Genomic DNA, 21,890 nt, shown 5'->3' on the forward strand with positions numbered 1-21,890 from the left:
AAAATCCTAATTTATGAATAATATTACAGGGAAATGTGTTATGGTATGTGAAGAGGTAGGGAATCGGGAGTCAAAAGGTCTGAGTTCCTTACTGCACTGTGGGCTTGCTTTCTGATCTAACAAGTTTCCAACTCCTCTGAGCTTCCATTTTCTCATTTGTCCAATGTAAAATAAAAATGCTCTGTCAGGGCTGTGAGGATGTTATTTACAGGATATAGATAACTCTGCATATCTAAAATGTCATATAGAATGTTATTTATTTTAGTAAACAGTGATTACTATATGTCAGGTCTTTTTAAATAATTTTTTAAAATTTTTCAATTATAGTTGACATAACAATACTATGTTATACACATAGTGATTAGACATTTACATACCTCATGAAGCGATCACCCCGATAAGTCTAGTACCCATCTGACACCATACATAATTACTGCAGTGTTACTGACGATATTCCCTATGTGGTACTTGATGGAAAGTTATTTCGATTCAGACCTCCTGTCAACACTGCAAAGGAGGCATTATTATCTCCATTCGACAGATAAGGAACCAGGGATATAGAGTGTCTAAGGAATTGGCTGAGGGACTTACCACTAGTGCATAGTCCTGATTTAAGCTCCAGTTTCTCCTTTGCTGTGCTGACTGCTGTTAATTAAGGATCAGCAGTCGAGGTTTGAACTTTAACAATTTGCATTATGCTTCTAAGAATGGAAGTGACATGCTAGACTAGACATGAGGGAGAGCCAGACTGTCACTATAGTTTTGCACTGTTTTAGGGAAGTTACTACTTAAATGGATTCTACTAAATGCCTTTAAAACACTTAGCTATGTTTCTGCTAAGATTTATGTATAAAATGTTTTCTCATTCTGACTTAACATCTGCATAAAAAATTCCCTTTGATGTGACTAAAATGTCTTACAAATCTTATCTTAATAATTTTTCTTTTTCCCCCTTAGTCATTCCTACACTGGTCAAGATTACAGTACACTGGGCAGTGCTGGGAAGATTTCTTTGGATCAGATTGACTCGGTAAGCATCACATCCTTTAAATTTAGATCTTTGTCAATGGAGGAAGCACAGATTTTCTTCAACCAAAGATGATTTTGGGGTCGGAATATTGGGAGAGAATATTATTCCTCTGTCTGCCAATCATTTTAAAAGAAATCCTATTTGCTATAAAAATATTTTTAAATCATAAAAATACCAAAATTAATCAGAAAATTGTTTGTATTCTGATGAAAACAGGATTTAATTAATTAGTGTAATGGGGAATTCTTTTATAGCTAAGTGGTGTTCATGTATTTATATTTAGATAACATGTGCATTTAGAAAAGCAGAAATGGAAAATACTAAATGTATCTGTTTGCTAGGCTGTAACAAAATAACACAGACTGGGTGCATTAAACAACAGAAATTTATTTTCTCCTAGTTCTGGAGGCTAGAATTCCAAGATCAAGGTGTTAGCACATTTGATTTCTTGTGGGGCTCTTCTCACTGTGTTCCCACGTAGTCTTTCCACTGTGCACCCATCCCTGCTGTCTCTTCCTCTTCTTAGGAATTGGACCAGGGCCCCACCCCCATGATCCCATTAACTTTACCTTTTTAAAGGCCCCATATCCAAATACAGTCACATTCTGAGGTACTGGGGGTTAAGACTTTACCATGAATTTCGGGAGGATGAAATTTTTTCTATAACACTAAGTATAGGCTCCCATCCTTGGGTTGCCACTAGATTACTGGCCAGCTCGTTACAACTCCACTTTGTGGTTCCATTGTAGAATGAAAGAGTAGCATACTTTACTATATAGTCTGTAGGATTTCTCTTTAACACATAATTGATTTTCCACTTTATACAAAAAAAACTGGAAAATAAACCAGCCATAAGTTATGATCAACACTGGCGGTTAATATGTCTAGACATAACAATAGGATTGCCCATCTTATATAGTTGATTTGAAATCTCTAACACAGGGGTCCTCAAACTACGGCCCGCGGGCCACATGCAAATACAAATATTGTATTTGTTCCCGTTTTGTTTTTTTACTTCAAAATAAGATATGTGCAGTGTGCATAGGAATTTGTTCATAGTTTTTTTTTAAACTATAGTCCGGCCCTCCAACGGTCTGAGGGACAGTGAACTGGCCCCCTGTTTAAAAAGTTTGAGGACCCCTGCTCTAACACTTCCTCCTGCCTAATGATTGTGTTTATGTTATGAGAATGGTTAGAAGTTAATTCTATTTCTAATTCTATCATATTCATTCAAGCAAATGTGAAATTGGTTGGATACTGTAGGAAGATACAGAAATATAGTCATTAATTCACTTAGTGAGTATATATTGAGCCCATCAGTTAGATACCAGCCACTGTGATGTGGATACAGAGGTGAATAAAACAAGAATAACCTATTCCTTCATTGACCTTACTTTAGGGAGGTAGACAACATATAATAAAAGGCCAATATACAAATTGTCCCCTCGGGAGTTCGACCGACTGGGAGTTCGACCACTTGCTATGATATGCACTGACCACCGGGGGTGGCATGGAACTAAGAAAGGCCCCTGCTGGCAGCAAGCAGCTGGGGAAGGAGGGCCCCAGCCAGCAGCCAGAAGGCCCCAATTGGCCCTGATCGCCAGCCAGTCCTAGGGACCCTACTCATGCATAAATTTCATGCACCGGGCCTCTAGTAGTAAATAATAAGTAAGCAATATCATGATAAATTACATTAAGTGCTGTGATGGTCATTTCTGTCCGTGGGTCTGTGACAGATCCTGTGCTGGGTGATAGATACACCCTTATCTGGATCTCTTCCTAACTCATGTCATTAGCACAGCCCTCAATGTTCTCCATTTCTTTTCTAAATGTTTCCTTTAGATTTCTAACTGAAGTCTGGCTCCCTCAATGACACCGTTTGCCCTCTAGCCTCTTTCAAGTAGAAGCTGCTTTTTTCTCCCCACACTCTACGTTAGGTTATGGGATGTGTCTTCCTTGGTCCACATCACCACTTCCAAACTGTTTCTCTGCCTCCATTGTCAGAACTCCAACTCCTTTCAAGCCCTGTGATTCTCTTGTACCACCTTGTTACTTACTGTTCTTGGCCTCCACAACACCCATGTTGATAATTCACCCCGTACCCTGGCCTCGTAATCCCTTGTCTGCTTAATATCCACAATCATTTCTCTGTGCCACTTTGGCCCAACCTAGATGACCTCAGCTTTTCCATTTCCATTTTTGGATTACTGCCAAAATCTCTTAAACATCCTTCCTGCCTCTGTACAGTCTGTTCACTACATAACAGCCAGAATTCTCTTTGTTTATCAGGTCATGTCAGTCTTCTGGTTGCAACCCTCTGTTGGGTTTCACCACCTTTAGACTACAATCCAAACTCATGACTATGGCCTGTAAAGCCGTATGTACTTATCATTTCAATTTCGTCGTCTCCATTCTGGCTCACTCACTGTGCTCTGGCCATAGGGACCTCTTTGCTCGTTCTTGAGCAACCAAGATCATTCCTTCTCAGGACCTTTGCTTGCGTGTCCTTCACTGGAACAGTATTCTTGGATCTTTATTGGACTGGAATCCTACTTACGCTGTACGTCTTAGCTGCAATGCCATCTCCTCGGAGGGGCTTCTCTGGCCACTCAAGTTGAAATACTCCTCTCCCATTTATATTTGACCCTATTATCCTACTTTATTTCCAGTGCTTTTGGAATCAGATATTATCTTTTTTTTTTTAAATTTATGTCTGTTTATTGACTGTCTCCTCCCATTAGACTATAGCTTCTTTAATGATAGGGTGTTTGGTTCATTGCTGGTTGCCCAGAACTGTACACACAGTAGCATTCAATAGATATTTGGTGATTAAATAAGTAATCAAGGAATTGTGCCACAAGCTGTTGAAGTTGTACTGGGTCTTGCCACATGGCTTGGTTTGGGCTAGATAGCATGGGGAGTGCCAAGACTATACCAGACAGGGTTGGTGGAGTGAGAAAAGTGAGAAGGTACAAAACATGACTTGTGATCATGGGATAACCCAGCTAGCTGGAGCAAAGTGTTCGTGATGGTATAGTATCAGACTGGGCCTTCTGACCCTCCCTGTCACAGTGCTTCCATGGCACTTGATTTATGCCCTTGTTGGAGTCCTTATTATGTAATTTATTATATGAATTTAACATATATAACATTGAATGTAATAGTGACTGTTTCTTTTTTTAACTGAATTACAGGGAGATTTATGTTTTATTCACCTTGTTACCTAAAACATCTAATAAATGTTTGTTTTGTGACATATAATTGAAAAGTGGTTCATTATAGACGTTGAGGGAATCTTGCATGTTCGAACTAAGGATGTTGAATATTCATTGAACTAGAACAATAGTTAAGAAAAATAATTTTGTAATAATATGAAGGAACACAGAAATCTTTCCAGTAGTGCTGCCAAGGGAGGATAGAGACCTGACTGAACTAGGGATGGAAAATTCAGTTGTTACTATGAAAGGACAAAGAAACTGGTGGCCACTAGAGGGAGCAGTAACCTCAAGCAAAGTGAGACCTGCTCCTGTTTACAGGTAAAGTTGAGCTTGCCAAGGAATACATGAGGGGGTGAGAATTTGTCTTGAGAGGAGGCTATTTGAGGAAGTCAGAGAGAATGCAGTTAAGACCATAAATGAAAAAGTTGAATTGAAAGTGGGCAATGATAGTTTATGTTTGACACCAAAGGAAAGACCTATAATTTTCTTCTTGTAACTGTTGATTTCTTTAACACTTTTTTTTTTTTTTTAGGATTTCTTTTGAGAACCATTTCTCTTATTTTTGTGTGCTACTTTGTATTTGGGTTATTTTAAAAGTTCATCTGTGATTCAGCCACTGTACTTTTGAACATTTATCCCAGGGAAATGAAATCTTATGTTCACACAAAAACCTGTACATTCTTTTTATTTGAGATAGCCCCAAACAGTATGAAATAGCCCAAGTGTCCTTCAGCAAGTGAATGGTTAAACAAATTGTGGTTCATCCGTACTGTGGAATATTACTCAGCAATAAAAAAGGAACGAGCTACTGATATCTGCAGCAATTAACACCTTTCATACTGCATAGAAATCTCTAAGACATACGCCAGGGACCACACGTTTTCGGGCAAACTGCAAGTTATTTAAATCATCATAATGCACTTTAGGTGTCGTTTTTCAATAATTATAACATTTTTATTTACAAAAACAATTAAACAAAGTTCCTAGTACTTTTTTAACGTATGGTACTGCGTAAAACATTTTCCTCTATGAAGAGGAACCAAACAAAATTTACGTAAGTATCTAGATTCGCTCCTTTTTCCATGGGCGTGAAAAACGAGAGAACTCGTGAGCGGTCCTTAACAGATCGCGCGCAAAACAGGAGAAAACTCGTGAGTGGTACGAAAGGTGTTAAGATGAATTTTGTGGGAATTATGCTGAATTAAAAAAAACCTAATCCCAAAACATTACATACTATCTGATTCTGTTTACATAACACAGCTGAAATGACAAAATCATAGGGCTAGAGAACAGATTCATAGTTGCCCAGGGTGAGGGGCTGGGAAGGGTGCAGAAGGTACGTGGGGTGGTTATAAAAGGGAAGTACGAAGGATCCTTGTGGTGATAGAACTGTTTTGCACCTTGACTGTGATGGTGGATGCAGGAACCTGCATGTGATAAAATTACGTAAAGCTACATAAATATAGAAATGGGCACATAAGTGCAACTGAGGAAATCTGAGACTGGTGGATTATTAAAATCCAGCATCTTGGATGAGATAATATACTATAGTTTTGCAAGCTATTACCTCTGGGGGAAACTAGTCATCTGATAGCTCTTTGTATTATTTCTTACAGCTGCTTGTGAATCTATAGTTTCTCAAATGAAAAAAAATTAATTTAAAATTTTTAAATAAATAGATGAAATACATTTTTGTAATATATTTTATTTAACCCCCAAAGCAGAATATTTATAATTTCAACATGTAATCAATATAAAATATTAATAAGAAAGTTCATCTGTAATCTCAGTAAGATAGTAATCCTTATCATTTTTGTTTTTACACCAATTAGACTGAATTTGCTAATTAAATTGAGTTTGCAACAAATATTGTGAGTGACTTGGTAAGTCTTTCATATAACCGAAAACTCTTTTTCTCTTGTAGCTTTGTACCAAATCCTTCCCACCGTGCATGCGTCAGTTACACAAAGCTTTGCGGGACACTCACCATCTCCGCCACGGGGGCCGCATGCAGTACGGCCTCTTCCTGAAGGGCATTGGCTTAACGCTGGAGCAGGCACTGCAGTTCTGGAAGCAAGAATTTATCAGAGGAAAGATGGATCCAGACAAGGTAATTTTGAAAAACCAGAGCAGTAACTGGAATTTTACTTTGGTTCGAAACTAAAAGGTCTGATTTTCAATATGCCCCTGAAATGTAGTTGACAGTTCTAAAATATAAACATGTCTATAGTTTCTTTTAGGTAAAAAGGAAACTCATGTACTAATGTAATAGATACTAAACAAAAGATTGGGAGAGTTAAGTTAATTCCAAGGGGAAGGTTAAAACAGCAGGGCCAGGTATAAACTGATGCTTAAATAAAGAGTCTTCTCCTCTGTGGGTATACTGGCAGCAGCTGTGATAAGATGGCAATTTCTCTCTGAGTTATATTTCTGTGGGAATGTATATGTCCGTGTAATATACAAATGTACGTGTGTGTGCGTGCAGCTGAGTCAGCTCTGATTCCTGGCCACCCTGCGAATGAGTGATGTCCACAATGTTGTGTCCTCAGTCTTTAAGTCATTGTTTTGTTTTCCATATTTGTTGACATATCCTTGTTCGGAGTGTAACAGACGGATTCCGTGTCTGTGGGTTGAAATAACTCTCTTGGTATCCCAGCCACCCCTGGTGGTTTGTTTCTTCCCAATACTGTGAAGGCAGCTTTCACTTCACTTTCTAGAATTACAGGTTCATCCTCCTAGGACTCTTCTTCCAAGGTGCCCGCCATCCCTTTGTCTGTTCTGTATAGATTTTCAGCATATTGTTTCCACCTTCCCTTCACTTTCTCCTGGTCAGATAATGTGCTTCTTTGTCTACTTGCAGTTCTTGAATCTTCTGGTAGCAGTTTCTGCTTTTCCATTGCCATTGTTCTCTTCTCTCTCCTTATATTGACATTGTAATGGTTCTCTTTATTTCTACATGATCATTGTTTAAAAAGTGAGTTCAGGAGTTCAGGATTCTAACCTTGGCTTTGTCACCTTTTACTTTTGCCTCTGGTCTTGCCTCTAACAATTTTTAGTGTTTCTTCTGTCATCCATCTCAATTTGTCTTTTCTTTTTGCTTCTGAATTTTTATTTTTATTTTTTTGCATTCTTCCTCCATAATATTTCTAGTTTCAGTTCCTCTGGTTCTTGTTCAGTTAAGTTCCACAGTGCAATCTGCTTTTACGTGGGCTTTAAAGCCATCAGGAATGTTAACGTTATATTTTGGCGCTACGATTCCTTTGGTGCTGTTCTTCAGCTTGACTCTAATGTTTGATGCTAACAGTTCATGGTCAGTACACAACCTGCTCCCGCTCTCATTTGCAGAGCGAGCACAGCTTCTCCGTCTCCTGCTTCCAGGAACACAGTCTGTTGGATTTCTGCATTGGCCGCCTGGTGATGTCCATGTGGACAGTTGCTTGGTCACTTGTTTGAAGCATGTGTTTACAATCGACAAGTTGCTAGCTTCGCCCAAATCTATGAGCCACTCTCCTGCTTTATTTCTGACCCCTACTTCAAGTTTTGTAATGACACTTGATTCTGCTTATTTCCTACTTTTGTGTATCAGTTTTTTATTTATCAGCATGTCTTGTTTGGGTGTGTGATCAGTTTCTTCTTGGATACCTGTGTAAAAGTTTTCCGTTTTTTCTTCTCCAGTCTCTGTAGTTGGAATTTGAAAGATGGTTACATTAACAGGTTTTCCTAGAGGTCTGATTACTTACATGCACATGTCATGTCATTCAAGCTGAAAACTATTTAAAATGTTTTCTATTGTATTATGCTAAGTTACATCGTGGAGCATTTTTAGGTAAACATTAAAAAACGGCTTTTTTTTGTTCATCAGTTTATGTTGTTCATTAGATTCCACATATAAGTGAGATCATGTGATACTTATCTTTCTCTGATTGGAGAGGACAATGGGGGAAAGAGGGGATATATATAATATTTTCAGTAATAAAGATTTAAAAAAGAACTGCTTTTAAGTCTATTAATAGTACTCAGATTCCCACTCCTATTCCTTATTTAAAAGTGCTAGCTAATAACATTTTATTTTGGAAATATGTTTTTTTATCCCTTCAAAGCCATGACACTGGTACAAAGTAAAATTTTTTATTGTTTATTTCTTAGTTTTCTTCTTCCCAGTAAAGATAAATGATAAAACCAAGAATATTTACCAAGTACATTGTATGACACTGTATTATGTCTTATATTAGTCCCCTAGGGCTAATACAGCATAGACGGGTGCTTTAAACAACAAGAATGTATTTTCTCCAGTTCTGGAGGCTGGAAGTCCAAGGTCATGGTGTGGGCGGATTTGTTTTCTTCTCAAGCCTCTCTCCCCAGCTTCCATCAGCCACCCTCTTGCTGTGTTCTCATCTGGCCTTCCCTCTGCTTTCACTTCCCTGATGTCTTTTCCTCTTATAAGGACACAGTCATAAGGGATTGGAGCCCACCTTTACCACCCTACTTAGCCTTCAGGACCTCTTTAAATGCCGTATCTCCAAATGCAGTCACTTGGTGAGTTAGGGCTTCAACATGTGCATTTCAGCCCGTAACATGTCCCTAGCTTTATATATTTTTAAAGTTCAAGATTCTTTTATAACATCTAAAAAGCTCTTATAATTTTTACAGATTTGTTTTAAAAACCGCTTCCATTGATAAATTTTTAATTTATCATTTAATAGGGTCTTCTTTAAACACAATTTTGGGCAATGTTTTTAGACTTCTAATATATATGTTAAAGGTAACATTCTGATTATAGAAAATATGAAAAATACAAAAAAAAGACCTGCCATTTCCCCATTCAGAAATAATTATTGTGAAAATTTTAGCCTTTCCTCTGTAATCTAGATAGCTAGACACCACTATGTCCCCACCTTTTAAAAACTGACTTTCTGTTATCATTTCCCCGTGTTGCTGAGTCATTTTTGAAAATATCATTTGGATTAGCTGCATGACAGCACATCCTTTGAAAGTGATTTAATTGGGTCAATCATTCCCCTATTATTGGACATATAGCTGTGTCTGTCTGACTCTGCCATCAATGGTATTGCATCGATATCCTGAGCACATAAATCTTTGATTATAGTTCTGATTATGTCCTTTGTATATATTCATCAGGTAATAAAATTACCTGGTGAAAACTGTAGACAGGTTTAAAGTTTTGATGCATGCTAGGAAATGATGGTTCAGGAGGGTTTTAAATTAGACTCTTATCAAGCTGTGTATCTTGCCTTGTCATTGGAATTATGTATTATTACTTTAAAATGTTTTCCGATATTTTATTAGGAGTTTGATATATTAAGGAGGTAGGTGTATTAGGGTTTTCCAGAGGAATAGAGCCAATAGAATGGGTGTGTATGAAAAGAGATTTATTATAAGGAATGGCTCCTGTGATTATGGAGGCTGACAAGTCCCAAGGTCTGCAGTCAGCATGCTGGGGACTCAGGAGTGCGCTAGTGTACTTCCAGTTCAAGTGCAGGAGACGTGAGACCAAGGAAGAGCTTGAGCTTGAGTCCGCGAGCAGGGAGAGCCCACGGTCCAGCATAAGGCAGTCGGGCAGGAGGAAGTGCCCTGTTACTCACTGAAGAGTCAGCCTTTTTGTTCTATTGGTATCTTCAAAGGGTTGGCTTGGTCCCCCCACCACCAGGGAGGGTGATCTGTCATACCAGTCTCCCAATTCAGATGTCACTGTCATCCAGAATCACCCTCACAGACACACCAGAATAATGTCCGACCATAGTCTAGGCCAGTGATGGCGAACCTATGACACGCAAACTCATTTTTGTGGTTGATTTTTCTTTGTTAAATGGCATTTAAATATATAAAATAAATATCAAAAATATAAGTCTTTGTTTTACTATGGTTGCAAATATCAAAAAATTTCTATATGTGACACGGCACCAGAGTTAAGTTAGGGTTTTTCAAAATGCTGACATGCTGAGCTCAAAAGGTTCGCCATTACTGGTCTAGGCACTCCTGGCCCAGTCAAGTTAACACAGAATTAATCATCACAGTAGATAAATTTTTATGGACTGTAGTTCTGAAGTGAAAAGAGAGAAGTTGAGTTAGCAGTCTAGCTTGGTTTGTTCTGTACACTGAGAGGGGGAAGAGGAAAGTGAGAGGAGGGAAAACTTGCTCTGAATACAAGCCTTTGATTTGTACACCTGTTCCCTGACCCACCCTTTTTAGGTGTATCTGTGATGGCCTATGTATAAATGTACTTAGTTATTTAAAAACACACACAGTCGTTTATTGATGAAAGAGAGAGAGAGAGAAACATTGATGTGAGACTACAACATCGATTGGCTGCCTTCTGCATGCCCTTCACCTGGGATCGAGCCTGCAACCTAGGCATGTGCCCTTGACCAGGAGTCAAACCAGCAAACTCCTGGTGCATGGGACAATGCCCAATCAACTGAGCCATACTGGCCAGGGCAGTATTTAGTTATTTTTAAACCTGTGTATATGAAAATATTTTTTGAATGGGATTTTTATTTTGCATTGTAAAAGTTTTCTTCAAAAATTATTGCAAAAGGAAATCAATAAATAATTTGTACCTTTCTAGATAATATATAGCAATCTATATATTCATTAGCTTATTATTGATTACAGCAAATATATTATTTTGACAAAAAGACTATAAATTATGCATATGATTTATGGTGTCTGTCTAGTGTTCTATTGTTAGAGTCTGTATTTGTAAATACATGTTCATGCTTTTCTTAGTTGCATCTCTTACATATTTTGCAATGAAATATTATAAGTATCTTTTAGTTTATTAAAATATTCTCTTCAGTTTAATAATTGTACCTTTTTGTTAATTCTACATACAATTAAAAATACTCTGAAGAGATGAAGAAAATAGATGGCTTCAGTACTGTTTGTAAAGAGTGATTATGGAGGATGTATATTAGACATTTTTTGTAGAGCTCTAAAACACTTTGGTGTTAAACCTAGGAATGCTTTGGAACAGTTACTGTTGCTGAATAGCTCATTTCCTGACAGTGCAGGAAAAATGTTGTGGTGATAAAGTCAGTTTTAACTGAAATTCTCCTTTACTATTGTTTCCTAAATGGTCATATATCTGATTTCTTTCTTTTTTGTGCTTATGTCCTCATTGTAACTTGCTTTATGCATCTAAGCAAAAATTGTGGGTGCTTTGCCATTACTTTTAAAGCAACAGAGAAAGGATTAGTACTCCAGCACTTTTTAGATGTAACTTGTCACTGCCACCTTCCCTAGATACATTGTCTAGAACTAAATATCCCTTTTCCCTACCTCCTTTCTAAAAATTAAGTGCCGTTCTTCATGAATCATTTGCCTAATTAGTGTCTGGCTCTTTCTCCCATCTTCCCTTTGCTTCTGTTTGTTGCAGGGATTTATCTGCCTTTTTTAAAAAAAATATTTGGAATACTTTTCTATCTCAGGTTATGCTTACAGTTGGAGGGGAATTTGTTGTCCATATTGTAAAATAATCTAACACTGTATGCATTAGCTTTTGTAACTGTCACCCAGAGTATTAATACTAAAGGAGCATGTCCCTAGATACTTCTTATTAAGGTTAAGCAGCTTCTGTGTTATAGTCTACACATTCTTATTTTCTCTTACAACCATTTTTGAACAGTAATAATGTGATTGTGGAAGCAGCTTAAGGATCTGATGCTCACTGTTACTTATCTTTTATTAGGAATTCGATATACTAACTCAGTCCCTCTATGTATATAAAGAGTAGCCATCTGTCTGTAAAAGGCTTACTCAGTGTTGTTAGTTTGGGTTATTTTTCTTTTCTTTTGAAACGACTTGTAGACTAGCATACACACTCCAGTAAGTGGTATTAATAATAGAGAGAGGTGCCACCTTATAGCTTCCAGTTACTTCCTACCAGATTATGCTCTTATAATTTTGGGCACCTATCACTACCTCATATTTATTGCTTATTCATTTATCACCTATATCCTACAATTAGAATAAAAATTATATAAAAACAGGTGTCTTGTCTTTCTTGTTTATCGCGGCATGTTTAGGCACCTGGAATAGTGCCTGAATCATAGCAGGCACTCATTAATTATTTATTGTGTGAACTAAAGAATAAGTCCCCATAGATATAAATTCATGGAAAATCAGAGAAAATTTTGTCTATTTTTCCCAAATGCCTTTACATAAATCAATTCTATATAACTGTTTGTTAATGAGCTGTTATTCCATTTATAGTGAACTTGAAACTGAATTAAATCAAGAATTTTAGTAGGACCTGACTTTGCAACAGAAACTATTGATTTTATAAATTGGAAGGGATTTCACATCATGGGCTTGCCAAAGGGGTTGTGGTATAGAAAAGGTTTTCATAGCAGAGGATAGGGCTTCTATAACTGTTATCAAATTGCAGTATCTTTGTTGCATGTGTGTTTTAGGACTGGATTTTGAACGACTTGAATGCAGGGACTATGATTTTGTCACTTTGGGTCTCAAGGGCTTAGCACAAGCCCTGACAATTCTTAAATGTTTGCTGAATATGTGGTAAATTCTGCCCAAGCTTTAAAAAGTGGCTTTCAGTATAAGAAAAGAAATCTTTGTTTCTTTGTAGGTAAAGCTGTATTTCTAACAAGTAACTTTAGTAGCTAGCCAACTTTCTTGTCTTCCATGTATTTCTCTAAATCAAAATGTAGGTTGGAAGATAATGCACTATGTAAGAAATGATAACCAGTTATCATCATTATTTTTTTAGTGTCCAGAAATACAGTACATATTCAGTTGCAAATATGTAAATAATACAGTTGTCCAATTATGATTTGTTTTAAAAGTACAAAAATATGCCTATGTTTGTGTGTGCATACACACACATACATATTCCATCTCCTTTCATTGATCATTCAACAGATTTTTATTGAGTGTTCCCCATGGACAGGGCACAGTCCTTCTTTATGAGGGCTTTACAGTCTCCTGGACAAACCAGATAAATAGAAATACACAAATTCAGTATGATAATTGCTGTGGTAGAGGTGCTCATAGGATTCTATAGATCAGGGGAAGGAGTGGTGGGGAAGGAGAATGGCTACTGTGTGTCACTGAATTAGGATGTTATATTTGCCAGTTACAATTAAGGAGTTAGTCAGAGGAACAAGTGAAGTGCTATGTTGAGGGAGCAGCATTTTCACAGGACCTTAGTTGAGAGAGGGTAGCCCATCCTTTCGATGGTGTGAACCTGAGCTGTAAGAATGATAGTGGCTAGAGATGATTCTATAATCATAGTGTTTGGTTTTAACTATTACCAAAGAGATAGATTAGTAGGCCAGGAGGAAGTAGTCTTGCTGGATAGAAACCTGTCCATTGGGATCAGCTCAGCTATATAGGGTCAACTGATAACTGTAATTTACTTAAATAGATGTAATTTCATAACTTTGAATATTTACTACAATTGTGTAGTGAATCTGGGATGTTATGAAAGTGTACTGAGAAAAGGAAAATAGTATGAACAAAGTTTCCACTTATATTTCCACTTGGTTCAAATTAATTTGGCCTCTATAAATATGGATTTCTGATATCTGGGCCAATATTGATTTTTAAAAATAAATAAACAGTCCTTTTGATGTAAGACTTTAATTTTTAACCTACTTGTAACAGGGTGAGTTGAGAGGTAGACGTAATTAGAAAACAGTTACAAAACATGGGGAAAAGGAAAGTTGTTGTTGAGGTTATGTGGAGTAAGGAAGTTATCAGAGTAGATCGAGTTTCTGAAGATTTCTTGAGGATCATTCTTGAATTAGGATTTGAAGGAAGTGAATGACGTGGATTAGTAGGTATGTAAGGATGAGAATACTCAGTGAACAGGAATGAGGGGAAAGTAGAGCATCGCTCGCTTTTCCACTCTTTGTGAGTTTTGATTGTTTTCATTCTTAAATCTGTGCTTTCAGGTGTCTTGAATTTTACCTGGTCAGTATATTTGAATATCATTTTTATTTGGATGCATATTGTCCTAGAGTGTAAGGGATTTTAGTATTAAAATATCAGCCATTTGCAAGAGAACATTCTGCTGGGGTGACTGATCTTATAACAAACTAATTGCTTTAGGGTATCTCTTACTCCCAAAATATTTATTTCGTAATATCGTTTTTTTATTGTTAGATATAATTACATATATTGAATATGAGTATTTATGATATATTAAATTTTTTTAAGTAAAGCCTTTTCAATGACCCTTGTCAGTGGGGGTTGGGGATTTTTGAAACTTGCATTTGGGTTGTCAAATAGCATTCTTTGGATTTGTGAGTGATTCTACAAGAAGTATTTGAAGCTTTGAATATATTATTCTTCAAATAATTTCTTAGATTTCTGAAATAAATGCAGCTATGCTTTCTGCAAATAAAATATATTTAATTAATCACAGTACAGTTTTCTGCAAGTGTTTCTTGGTTGTGATTATTTACATGCCAGTGTACCTGAGAAAAAGCCTCACTCCATGAACATTAATCAAACCTCGGTTTAAAGCATGAAAAAATATACTGCTAAAATATTCGTTCACTTGGAACTTGGATGTTAAATCACTTCAGCCACTAGCTTTGTTAAGAATAAATTGAACTGGATAATTCTTCTAATAAATTCAAAGCAATGTGTCCTCTTAATCAGATTGCTCATATTGGTGCTGTTGTGAATGGCTTTGACCTGGCTGTGCTGGATATTAAGCACAACATAGATCATGTACATTTTATGTAGCTGAATTCCTGTCCCTGATGATAGCATACTTAAGGTGTACTACATGTTGTTATAATTGGGTCAAGGAACATTTAGCACTATTTAAAAAGCTTATCTCTTGTCCCAGAACCCAGTTTGCATCATGACTTAGAAGAGGCCTATGTTGTTAAACATTGACAACCAAAGCATTAAATATTTGGCGGGGGCGGGGGGGGGGGGGGAGTGAGTACATGAAGGCTATTTATCACTAGGGTTTCTGTTTCTAAGACCAGTGGTTCTCCCAGGACCTGTACCAGCAGCATCAGCTTCAGTGGCATCTGGGAATTTGTTTGAAGTACACACTCTATGAATCAAACTCTGGGTGTGGAGCCCATAGTTTGGGGTTTAACAAGCCTTCCAGGTGAAACTGATGCACACTAAAGACCAAGAAATTTTATTCTTTAACTTTTTTATTGAATTTATTGGGGTGACATTGGTTAATAAACATTATTTAGGTTTCAGGTGTATAATTCTATAATACTTTATCTGTATATTGTGTGTTCCCCGTCCCAAGTCAAGTCTCCTTCCATCACCATTTATTCCCCTTTACCTACTCCGACCTTCCTCGGGTAGTCACCATACTGTTATATATAAGTTGTTTTTGTTTTTTTAATCCCTTCACCTTTTTCACCCAGTCTCTCAATCCTCTCCCCTCTGACAGTTTCAGTCTGTTCTCTGTATCTATGAGTCTGTTTTTATTTTGTTTGTTAGTTGATTTTGTTCATTAGATTCCACCTGTAAGTGAAATCGTACAGTATTTGTCTTTCTCTGACTGGCTTATTTTACTTAGCATTACACTCTCCAGGTTCATCCATGCTGTCACAAAAGTAAGATTTTTTTTTCTTTTTCTAATGGCTGAGTAGTATTCCATTGTGTAAATGTAGATATTGCCCTTATAAAAATCTCAATTGGTTATTGGCTTTCCAAAATATAGGCACTGAAATTTTTCAGCTCTTACTTGTCCTCCTGTCCACTTCTGTTGGCAATTCCAGCATAATGTGCTGTCCTTTTTCAATAACCTGCACATAAATCTAGTATCTACACTATGCCAGGCACTAGGAATTACCAAATGGTATGTACAGCAGAGTTTCCCAGTATTGACCCCATGAACCTCTGAGAAGGCTAAGCTGGCCATGGGGTACTGAAAACAGTTGCCTTAGACTGTGAGCAGCTTCTTCCCTTTGTCCTAGAGAGCTTTACAAATCTCATTTTATATGTGCCTGGTGACATGAAAAAATTTGAAAAGAACTAATAGGTAGAGTTCACCCTTGGAGTCAGACTGAGTTCACATTTGGGGTGTTAAAGTCTGGTTCCACTATAAAAACCAAACAAAACTGTGTGCTCTTGGGCAAATTACTTAACATGTGCCATTACCTATGGAATGTGGACAGTGATTATGTATATGTGTGTAGATATACACATATATCTCTATCTGTCTGTCTACCTGTCTACACTTCATTGAAAGTGGAGAGGATTAAGCAAGGGCTGAGTGCAGATTCTGACATTCTCTAAGTTCTAGCTGTTCTTATTCTAGGACTTCATAGGAAGGAGATGTTAGCTTGACATGGAGTAATCAGTGGTTTCCACAGGTAGAATCACATTTATGCTGGCTTTTTAAGAGGTTTCATATAGCCCTAGCCAGTTTGGCTCAGTGGATAGAGCATTGGCCTATGGACTGAAGGGTCCCAGGTTCAATTCCAGTCAAGGGCGCATGCCTGGGTTGCGGGCTCCATCCCCAGTAGGGGGCATGCAGGAGGCAGCCAGTCAGTGATTCTCATCATTGATGTTTCTATCTCTCCCATTCCCTCTCTGAAATCAGTAAAAATATATTTTAAAAAATCCAAGTGTTTCATATAACTTAGAATGCTGCGGAAGGTTAAGGGGAAAGAAAAGAATTAGGGACTAAATTCCAGCAGAGAGTTTGTTTTAGGAAATATTCAAGCAATTTCAGGCTGTGTTCTTGGGAGCTCCTGGGTTCCCCAGCAAAGGGGGCAGAAACTCACAAGGCAGATGGAGGGGTCTGATTTCTGGCCCTGCTTTAGGAAGTGTATTTGTATCTGTGTCTTATAATTCTGTGTAAGATTTCACTTAAAAGTTGGATTTTAGTACTTAAAATGTTTAAAAATTACTATCTATTTGTAGTGTAGAATTTGGGAAAGTAGTAAGGGGATGAGAAGAGAGGAGACAGAAAGATATTAGTGTGAGAATATAGGTCAGTGATGGCGAACCTTTTGAGCTCGGTGTGTCAGCATTTTGAAAAACCCTAACTTAACTCTGGTGCCGTGTCACATATAGAAATTTTTTGATATTTGCAACCATAGTAAAACAAAGACTTATATTTTTGATATTTATTTTATATATTTAAATGCCATTTAACAAAGAAAAATCAACCAAAAAAAATGAGTTCGCGTGTCACCTCTGACACACGTGTCATAGGTTCGCCATCACTGATATAGGTGCTTTAAGTGAAATTTGTTTTAAATCAAGAGAAAGCCATTAGTGAATTTTAAACCAGGGCAGGATAATTGTTTTCAGATGATTAATGTGGAAGTAATATGCAGAATTGAAATGGGAGGGACTAGGAATGGGATAGTTGACCAGATTAGGTCTTGTTGTAGTAGTGATAAGAGCAAAATGGAAGGGGTGGATTCCAGAAACGTTTTGAGGGACAGTTTGTAGGACAGAATGAGGAAAGAATTAAGTTTAACTCAGGTGGTCAGCCTATGTAAAATAGAAAGATAAGAAGCTCAATTAACATAGGTAATGGATGGTGATCGGACTTGTCTAGGCTTAGAGCGGAGGAGAAATGGATCATGGGTTTGGTTTTAGGTGTAAAGTTGAATTAATGTCGAAGTAAAAATTGTTGCTGGTTGATTAGTTGGCTTGTTCCTTCCTTCCTTCATTCTGTAATTATTTGTTGAGTACTCACATTGTGAAAGGCATTATTTGTTCTATGTGAAGGAACATGGAGATGTTGATTTGAGAGTCAAAATGAAAATGAGAGGAAAATCTTTTGAAGGTAAATACGTTGACAGAGAATATAGGGAGGAATTTAGAGAGCAGAGGACTCCACTTTGAGGAATACCCACTGCTTGGAATGGAAATGGAGGAACCTAAAGTGAAAGCAGAATTATCAGAAAAATTGGAGTAGCAGAGAGAAATCAGTCTGGAGACCTAGACACTGAGGAAGAGGAGAATTTAAAAAGTAAGGTGTACGTGGTACTTCTAGAACTGAGAAAGGCATGGATATTATTTTGAGGAAGTTCTCAGAAAAGTACAGACAGGAGTCAGATTTCCAAGTTTCCTTGACCACATGAAGAAATGGAAACAATGGAAATGGAGTGTTTGTTTCAGAAGTTTCAGAAGTCAGAAAGGAGAGAAATAGATCATCATAGCTTTAGAGGGTGACCGTGCCAAGCAAAGGTGATTTCAAACTGGAACTCATGGAAATGGAGGGTGTGCTGGGAATAATTGAGGAAATAGAGAATATTCCTGGTGTGATTATTAAATAGGGTGACTCTCCTCTTCCATATTGTACTCCTGAGAGTAGGAACTTTTTTTGGTCTTTTTTACCCCCATATACCCAGCACCTGGCACGGTGCCGAAGGTTCATGGATGTTCAATAAAATTTTTTGAATGAATGAATGAACGAATTGTGTAAGGAGTTCAGAGAGGATACCTACTTGTCTGAGACCTGGAAGTTATATGAGAGATTTTTAAGTTGGTAAAGAAGTGTTTGAGGGAAGAAAGGAGCTGGGGAAGCTCATGCCACTGCCCATCTTTTCAGTAAAGTAAGTAGGGAGATCACTTACCAGAGGATCTGGTGCAATTAGGGCTTAAGGAAAGTGGAAGAGCGTGTAGAATAACACCTTTCCGGAAGTATGCTAAGGAGTTTGCCTATGATAAATAAAAAGATTGCTAAGCTACAGAGTAATGACAATTTGACTATTTACTGAGTGCCTAGCACAGTGGTCGGCAAACTGTGGCTCGCAAGCCACATGAGGCTCTTTGGCCCCTTGAGTGTGGCTCTTCCACAAAATACCACATGTGGGCGTGCACGTATAGTGCGAAGTAGACTTAAAACTTTAAGTAAAGTTTATTAAGTTAATTTTAGGGAAGGTTGTGGAGTGAAAGAAGATGTAGTGTCGAGGATTGAGAAAGGTATGTTGAGATGGTTTGGACATATAGAGAGGATGAACGAAAGGAGATAGACGAAACAAGTATACAAGGTGAGTGTGGATGGGAGAGTTGGAAGGGGTCGACCTCAGCGAACGTACCTCAATCAGATTGAGGACGTTTTTAGCAAAGGCCAGCTTAGGAGTACCCTAATTAAGTTAATAACAATGTACCTACCTATATAGTTTAAGTTGAAAAAATTTGTCTCTCAAAAGAAATTTCCATCGTTGTACTGTTGATATTTGGCTCTGTTGACAAATGAGTTTGCCGACCACTGGCTTAGCATATGCCAGGCACTATAATTAGTACTTTGCCTGCACCATCTATGGAGATAGGTGTTATTTATGTCTAGTTTACTAATGAGAAAACTGTACCAGGCCGTAAATTTGTAGTCAGCTGAGTCAGCATTGTTCTGTTACTTTCCCTCACCATGTCGTGTGGCCTTAGAGCAGAAGCAAGAGAGGGCATAAGGTAAAATCTACTCAGGCGTAGGAAGTGGCAAAGCAGGCATGCTGTTATTAAACCCTTCCTATGTTTCTTATTTCATTAAATCTCACAACACTGTGAGATAAGCGTCATCATCCTTTTATGGAGAGTGTAATGAGCTTTCCCCAGGCGGCAAGGGTGGGTGGTGCATGATGAGAACTGAGTGAGAACTCAGGTCTGTGTTAGTCCGAACACTGTGCTTTTCCCAGTACTCTCAGGAAGAAGAGTAAACGGCTGTTTAGGTTGACGTTGGTACGAACAACTATGTAAACTTAAGACAACTTACAATAGAGGTTTTCAGTTCTGTGTTTAATCATTTAGTGAGTATCTCAATCACATTGCTAAAATGGGGACATCAGTAATGTCATGATTCCTAAAATGTTTCAAAGAAAGAAGTATATGCATGAAATATTATGTAACCTATACAGTACTAAACTAGTATTAGTCAATAATTTTAAAATGAAGAATTGGTTATTCTATAATCATTCATATGTTTTCTCTATATTTACAAACGTATTAACTAGAAACTCAAACATTAATTAGCTTACTAATTATATTAATTATAATAATTGATTATGTTTTTGGTTTTTCTTTCAAAGAAAACTTTGTTTTGCTTGAATATTCAAATTAGCAATATCCTTGGAAGGTCATTTGAATGTAATAAAAAGTAGTTTCTTGCAAAAGTAGTCTAATCTTTGTCATTATTGATATTGAGCAGCAATTTAAAAGAACCCTTAGCAGTTACCAAGTCATCTAGAATATATTTTTTTAAAGATTTCCTGTGACAAAATTTTTATTGTAGTCTCTCTTCTAAATATTTTGATGTATAATAATGTGTGCATATTAAGGGCTTAACTCTTATCTCCATGTTTTCCATTGCCTTTGAAATACAAATGCTAGATAACACAGTATGAAAATTAATATTTAGACATTGGCTTGGGCAGGTTATTTGCTTACTTTCATGAATGTCAAGAGTCTAGCTCGTCAAATTTTGAATTAAATTGTGTATTGCATTAAGTCTATCATTAGAATCAAACAAGTATTACCCCTCCCTCCCAACACCATTCTGGTTAAAGTTAGCTTTAGCCAATCTAATTGCTTTTGGTGTTCTACTCCAAATGCTTTTCAATTCTTAAACTATAAAAATGAGATAAAAAAGTAGAAAACTTCAACTTTAATTATTAACTTATAACTGTTGTTTTATCAGTGGTACTATATGGATTAAAATTGATATAAAGTGATGTTTTATCCAACATTTTAAGGTAGGTTAAAATTTAAAAATATATACAGTACTTTTAGGAGAAAATGATAATAAGGAGGAACAAGTTAAGGTTTCACAGAGTTGGCCTTAATTGCTATGTCCTGGTGGTAAATCTTCTCCAGAAAAATGGGGTGTGTAAGTTCCAAAATGGGTAAGACTTCTGATACTAAGAGACTTTTCTTTGGAAAATATATCGAAGTTAGGAATTTCAAGGGCTTAGAGTGTGGGGAAGGTATTTCTAGGCTTTCTTTAACAAACCACTATGTCTTTATCACTCAGATCATTCCAATAAATCTTTCTCAGTATTTTTTGGTTTTGTTTTCTCTAAAAAAATTACTTGGCATTGTGTTTCCAGTTAGCTTACTTCTTTGTAGAGTAGGATTTTATTTTACTTAAAAAGAAACAACAGCCTGGCTGGTGTCCCAGTGGTTGAGTGTTGACCCATGCACCAAGAGATCGCTGGCTCTATTCTTGGTCAGGGCACATGCCCGGGCTGCTGCGGGCTCGATCTCCAGTAGGGGGCGTGCAGGAGGCAGCCGATCATTGTTTCTCTCTCATCAATGTTTCTCTCAAAATTAATAAAAATATATCTTTAAAAAAGAGAAACAACAAATAGCTATTTTGTGCATGCATGCCACCAGGCATTGCCCTTTCTAGTAAGACATAAATTTCAATAGTTGGGGGGGGGGCGGGCTCAGAGAATGGCTGTGCTTTAAGGATGCAATTATTGGATGTAGATCAGTCAGAAAAGTAGGAATCCTAACAGGTGAGGAATAGAGAGATGATTACTCAAGCAGAGATTTAGGTGGTTAATGTTTTAGATTGGCAAGAACACCACTTTTTAGGTGAAGTAAGGTTTTTAAGTGATAATAGGTTCAGAGAAGAATGAAGTAGGTTAAAAAATTTAACTCAGCTTAAAAAATTTGAGGATAGTATTGATGAGGCACTCTAAGAAGTAGATTGCTTTTAT

General features: G+C 37.2%; 1 protein-coding gene across 1 annotated transcript in view; it reads left to right on the top strand.

The window, feature by feature from the left end:
- Positions 1–21,890, top strand: part of PRIM2 (DNA primase subunit 2) — a 275,478-nt gene that overhangs the window by 178,682 nt on the left and 74,906 nt on the right. Inside the window, 2 exon segments of the mRNA XM_006090734.3 lie at positions 958–1,030; positions 6,173–6,358. Coding sequence (XP_006090796.1) covers positions 958–1,030; positions 6,173–6,358 — 259 coding nt within the window.

Source organism: Myotis lucifugus, unplaced genomic scaffold, assembly GCF_000147115.1.
Source record: "Myotis lucifugus unplaced genomic scaffold, Myoluc2.0 scaffold_80, whole genome shotgun sequence".
NCBI lineage: Eukaryota > Metazoa > Chordata > Mammalia > Chiroptera > Vespertilionidae > Myotis > Myotis lucifugus.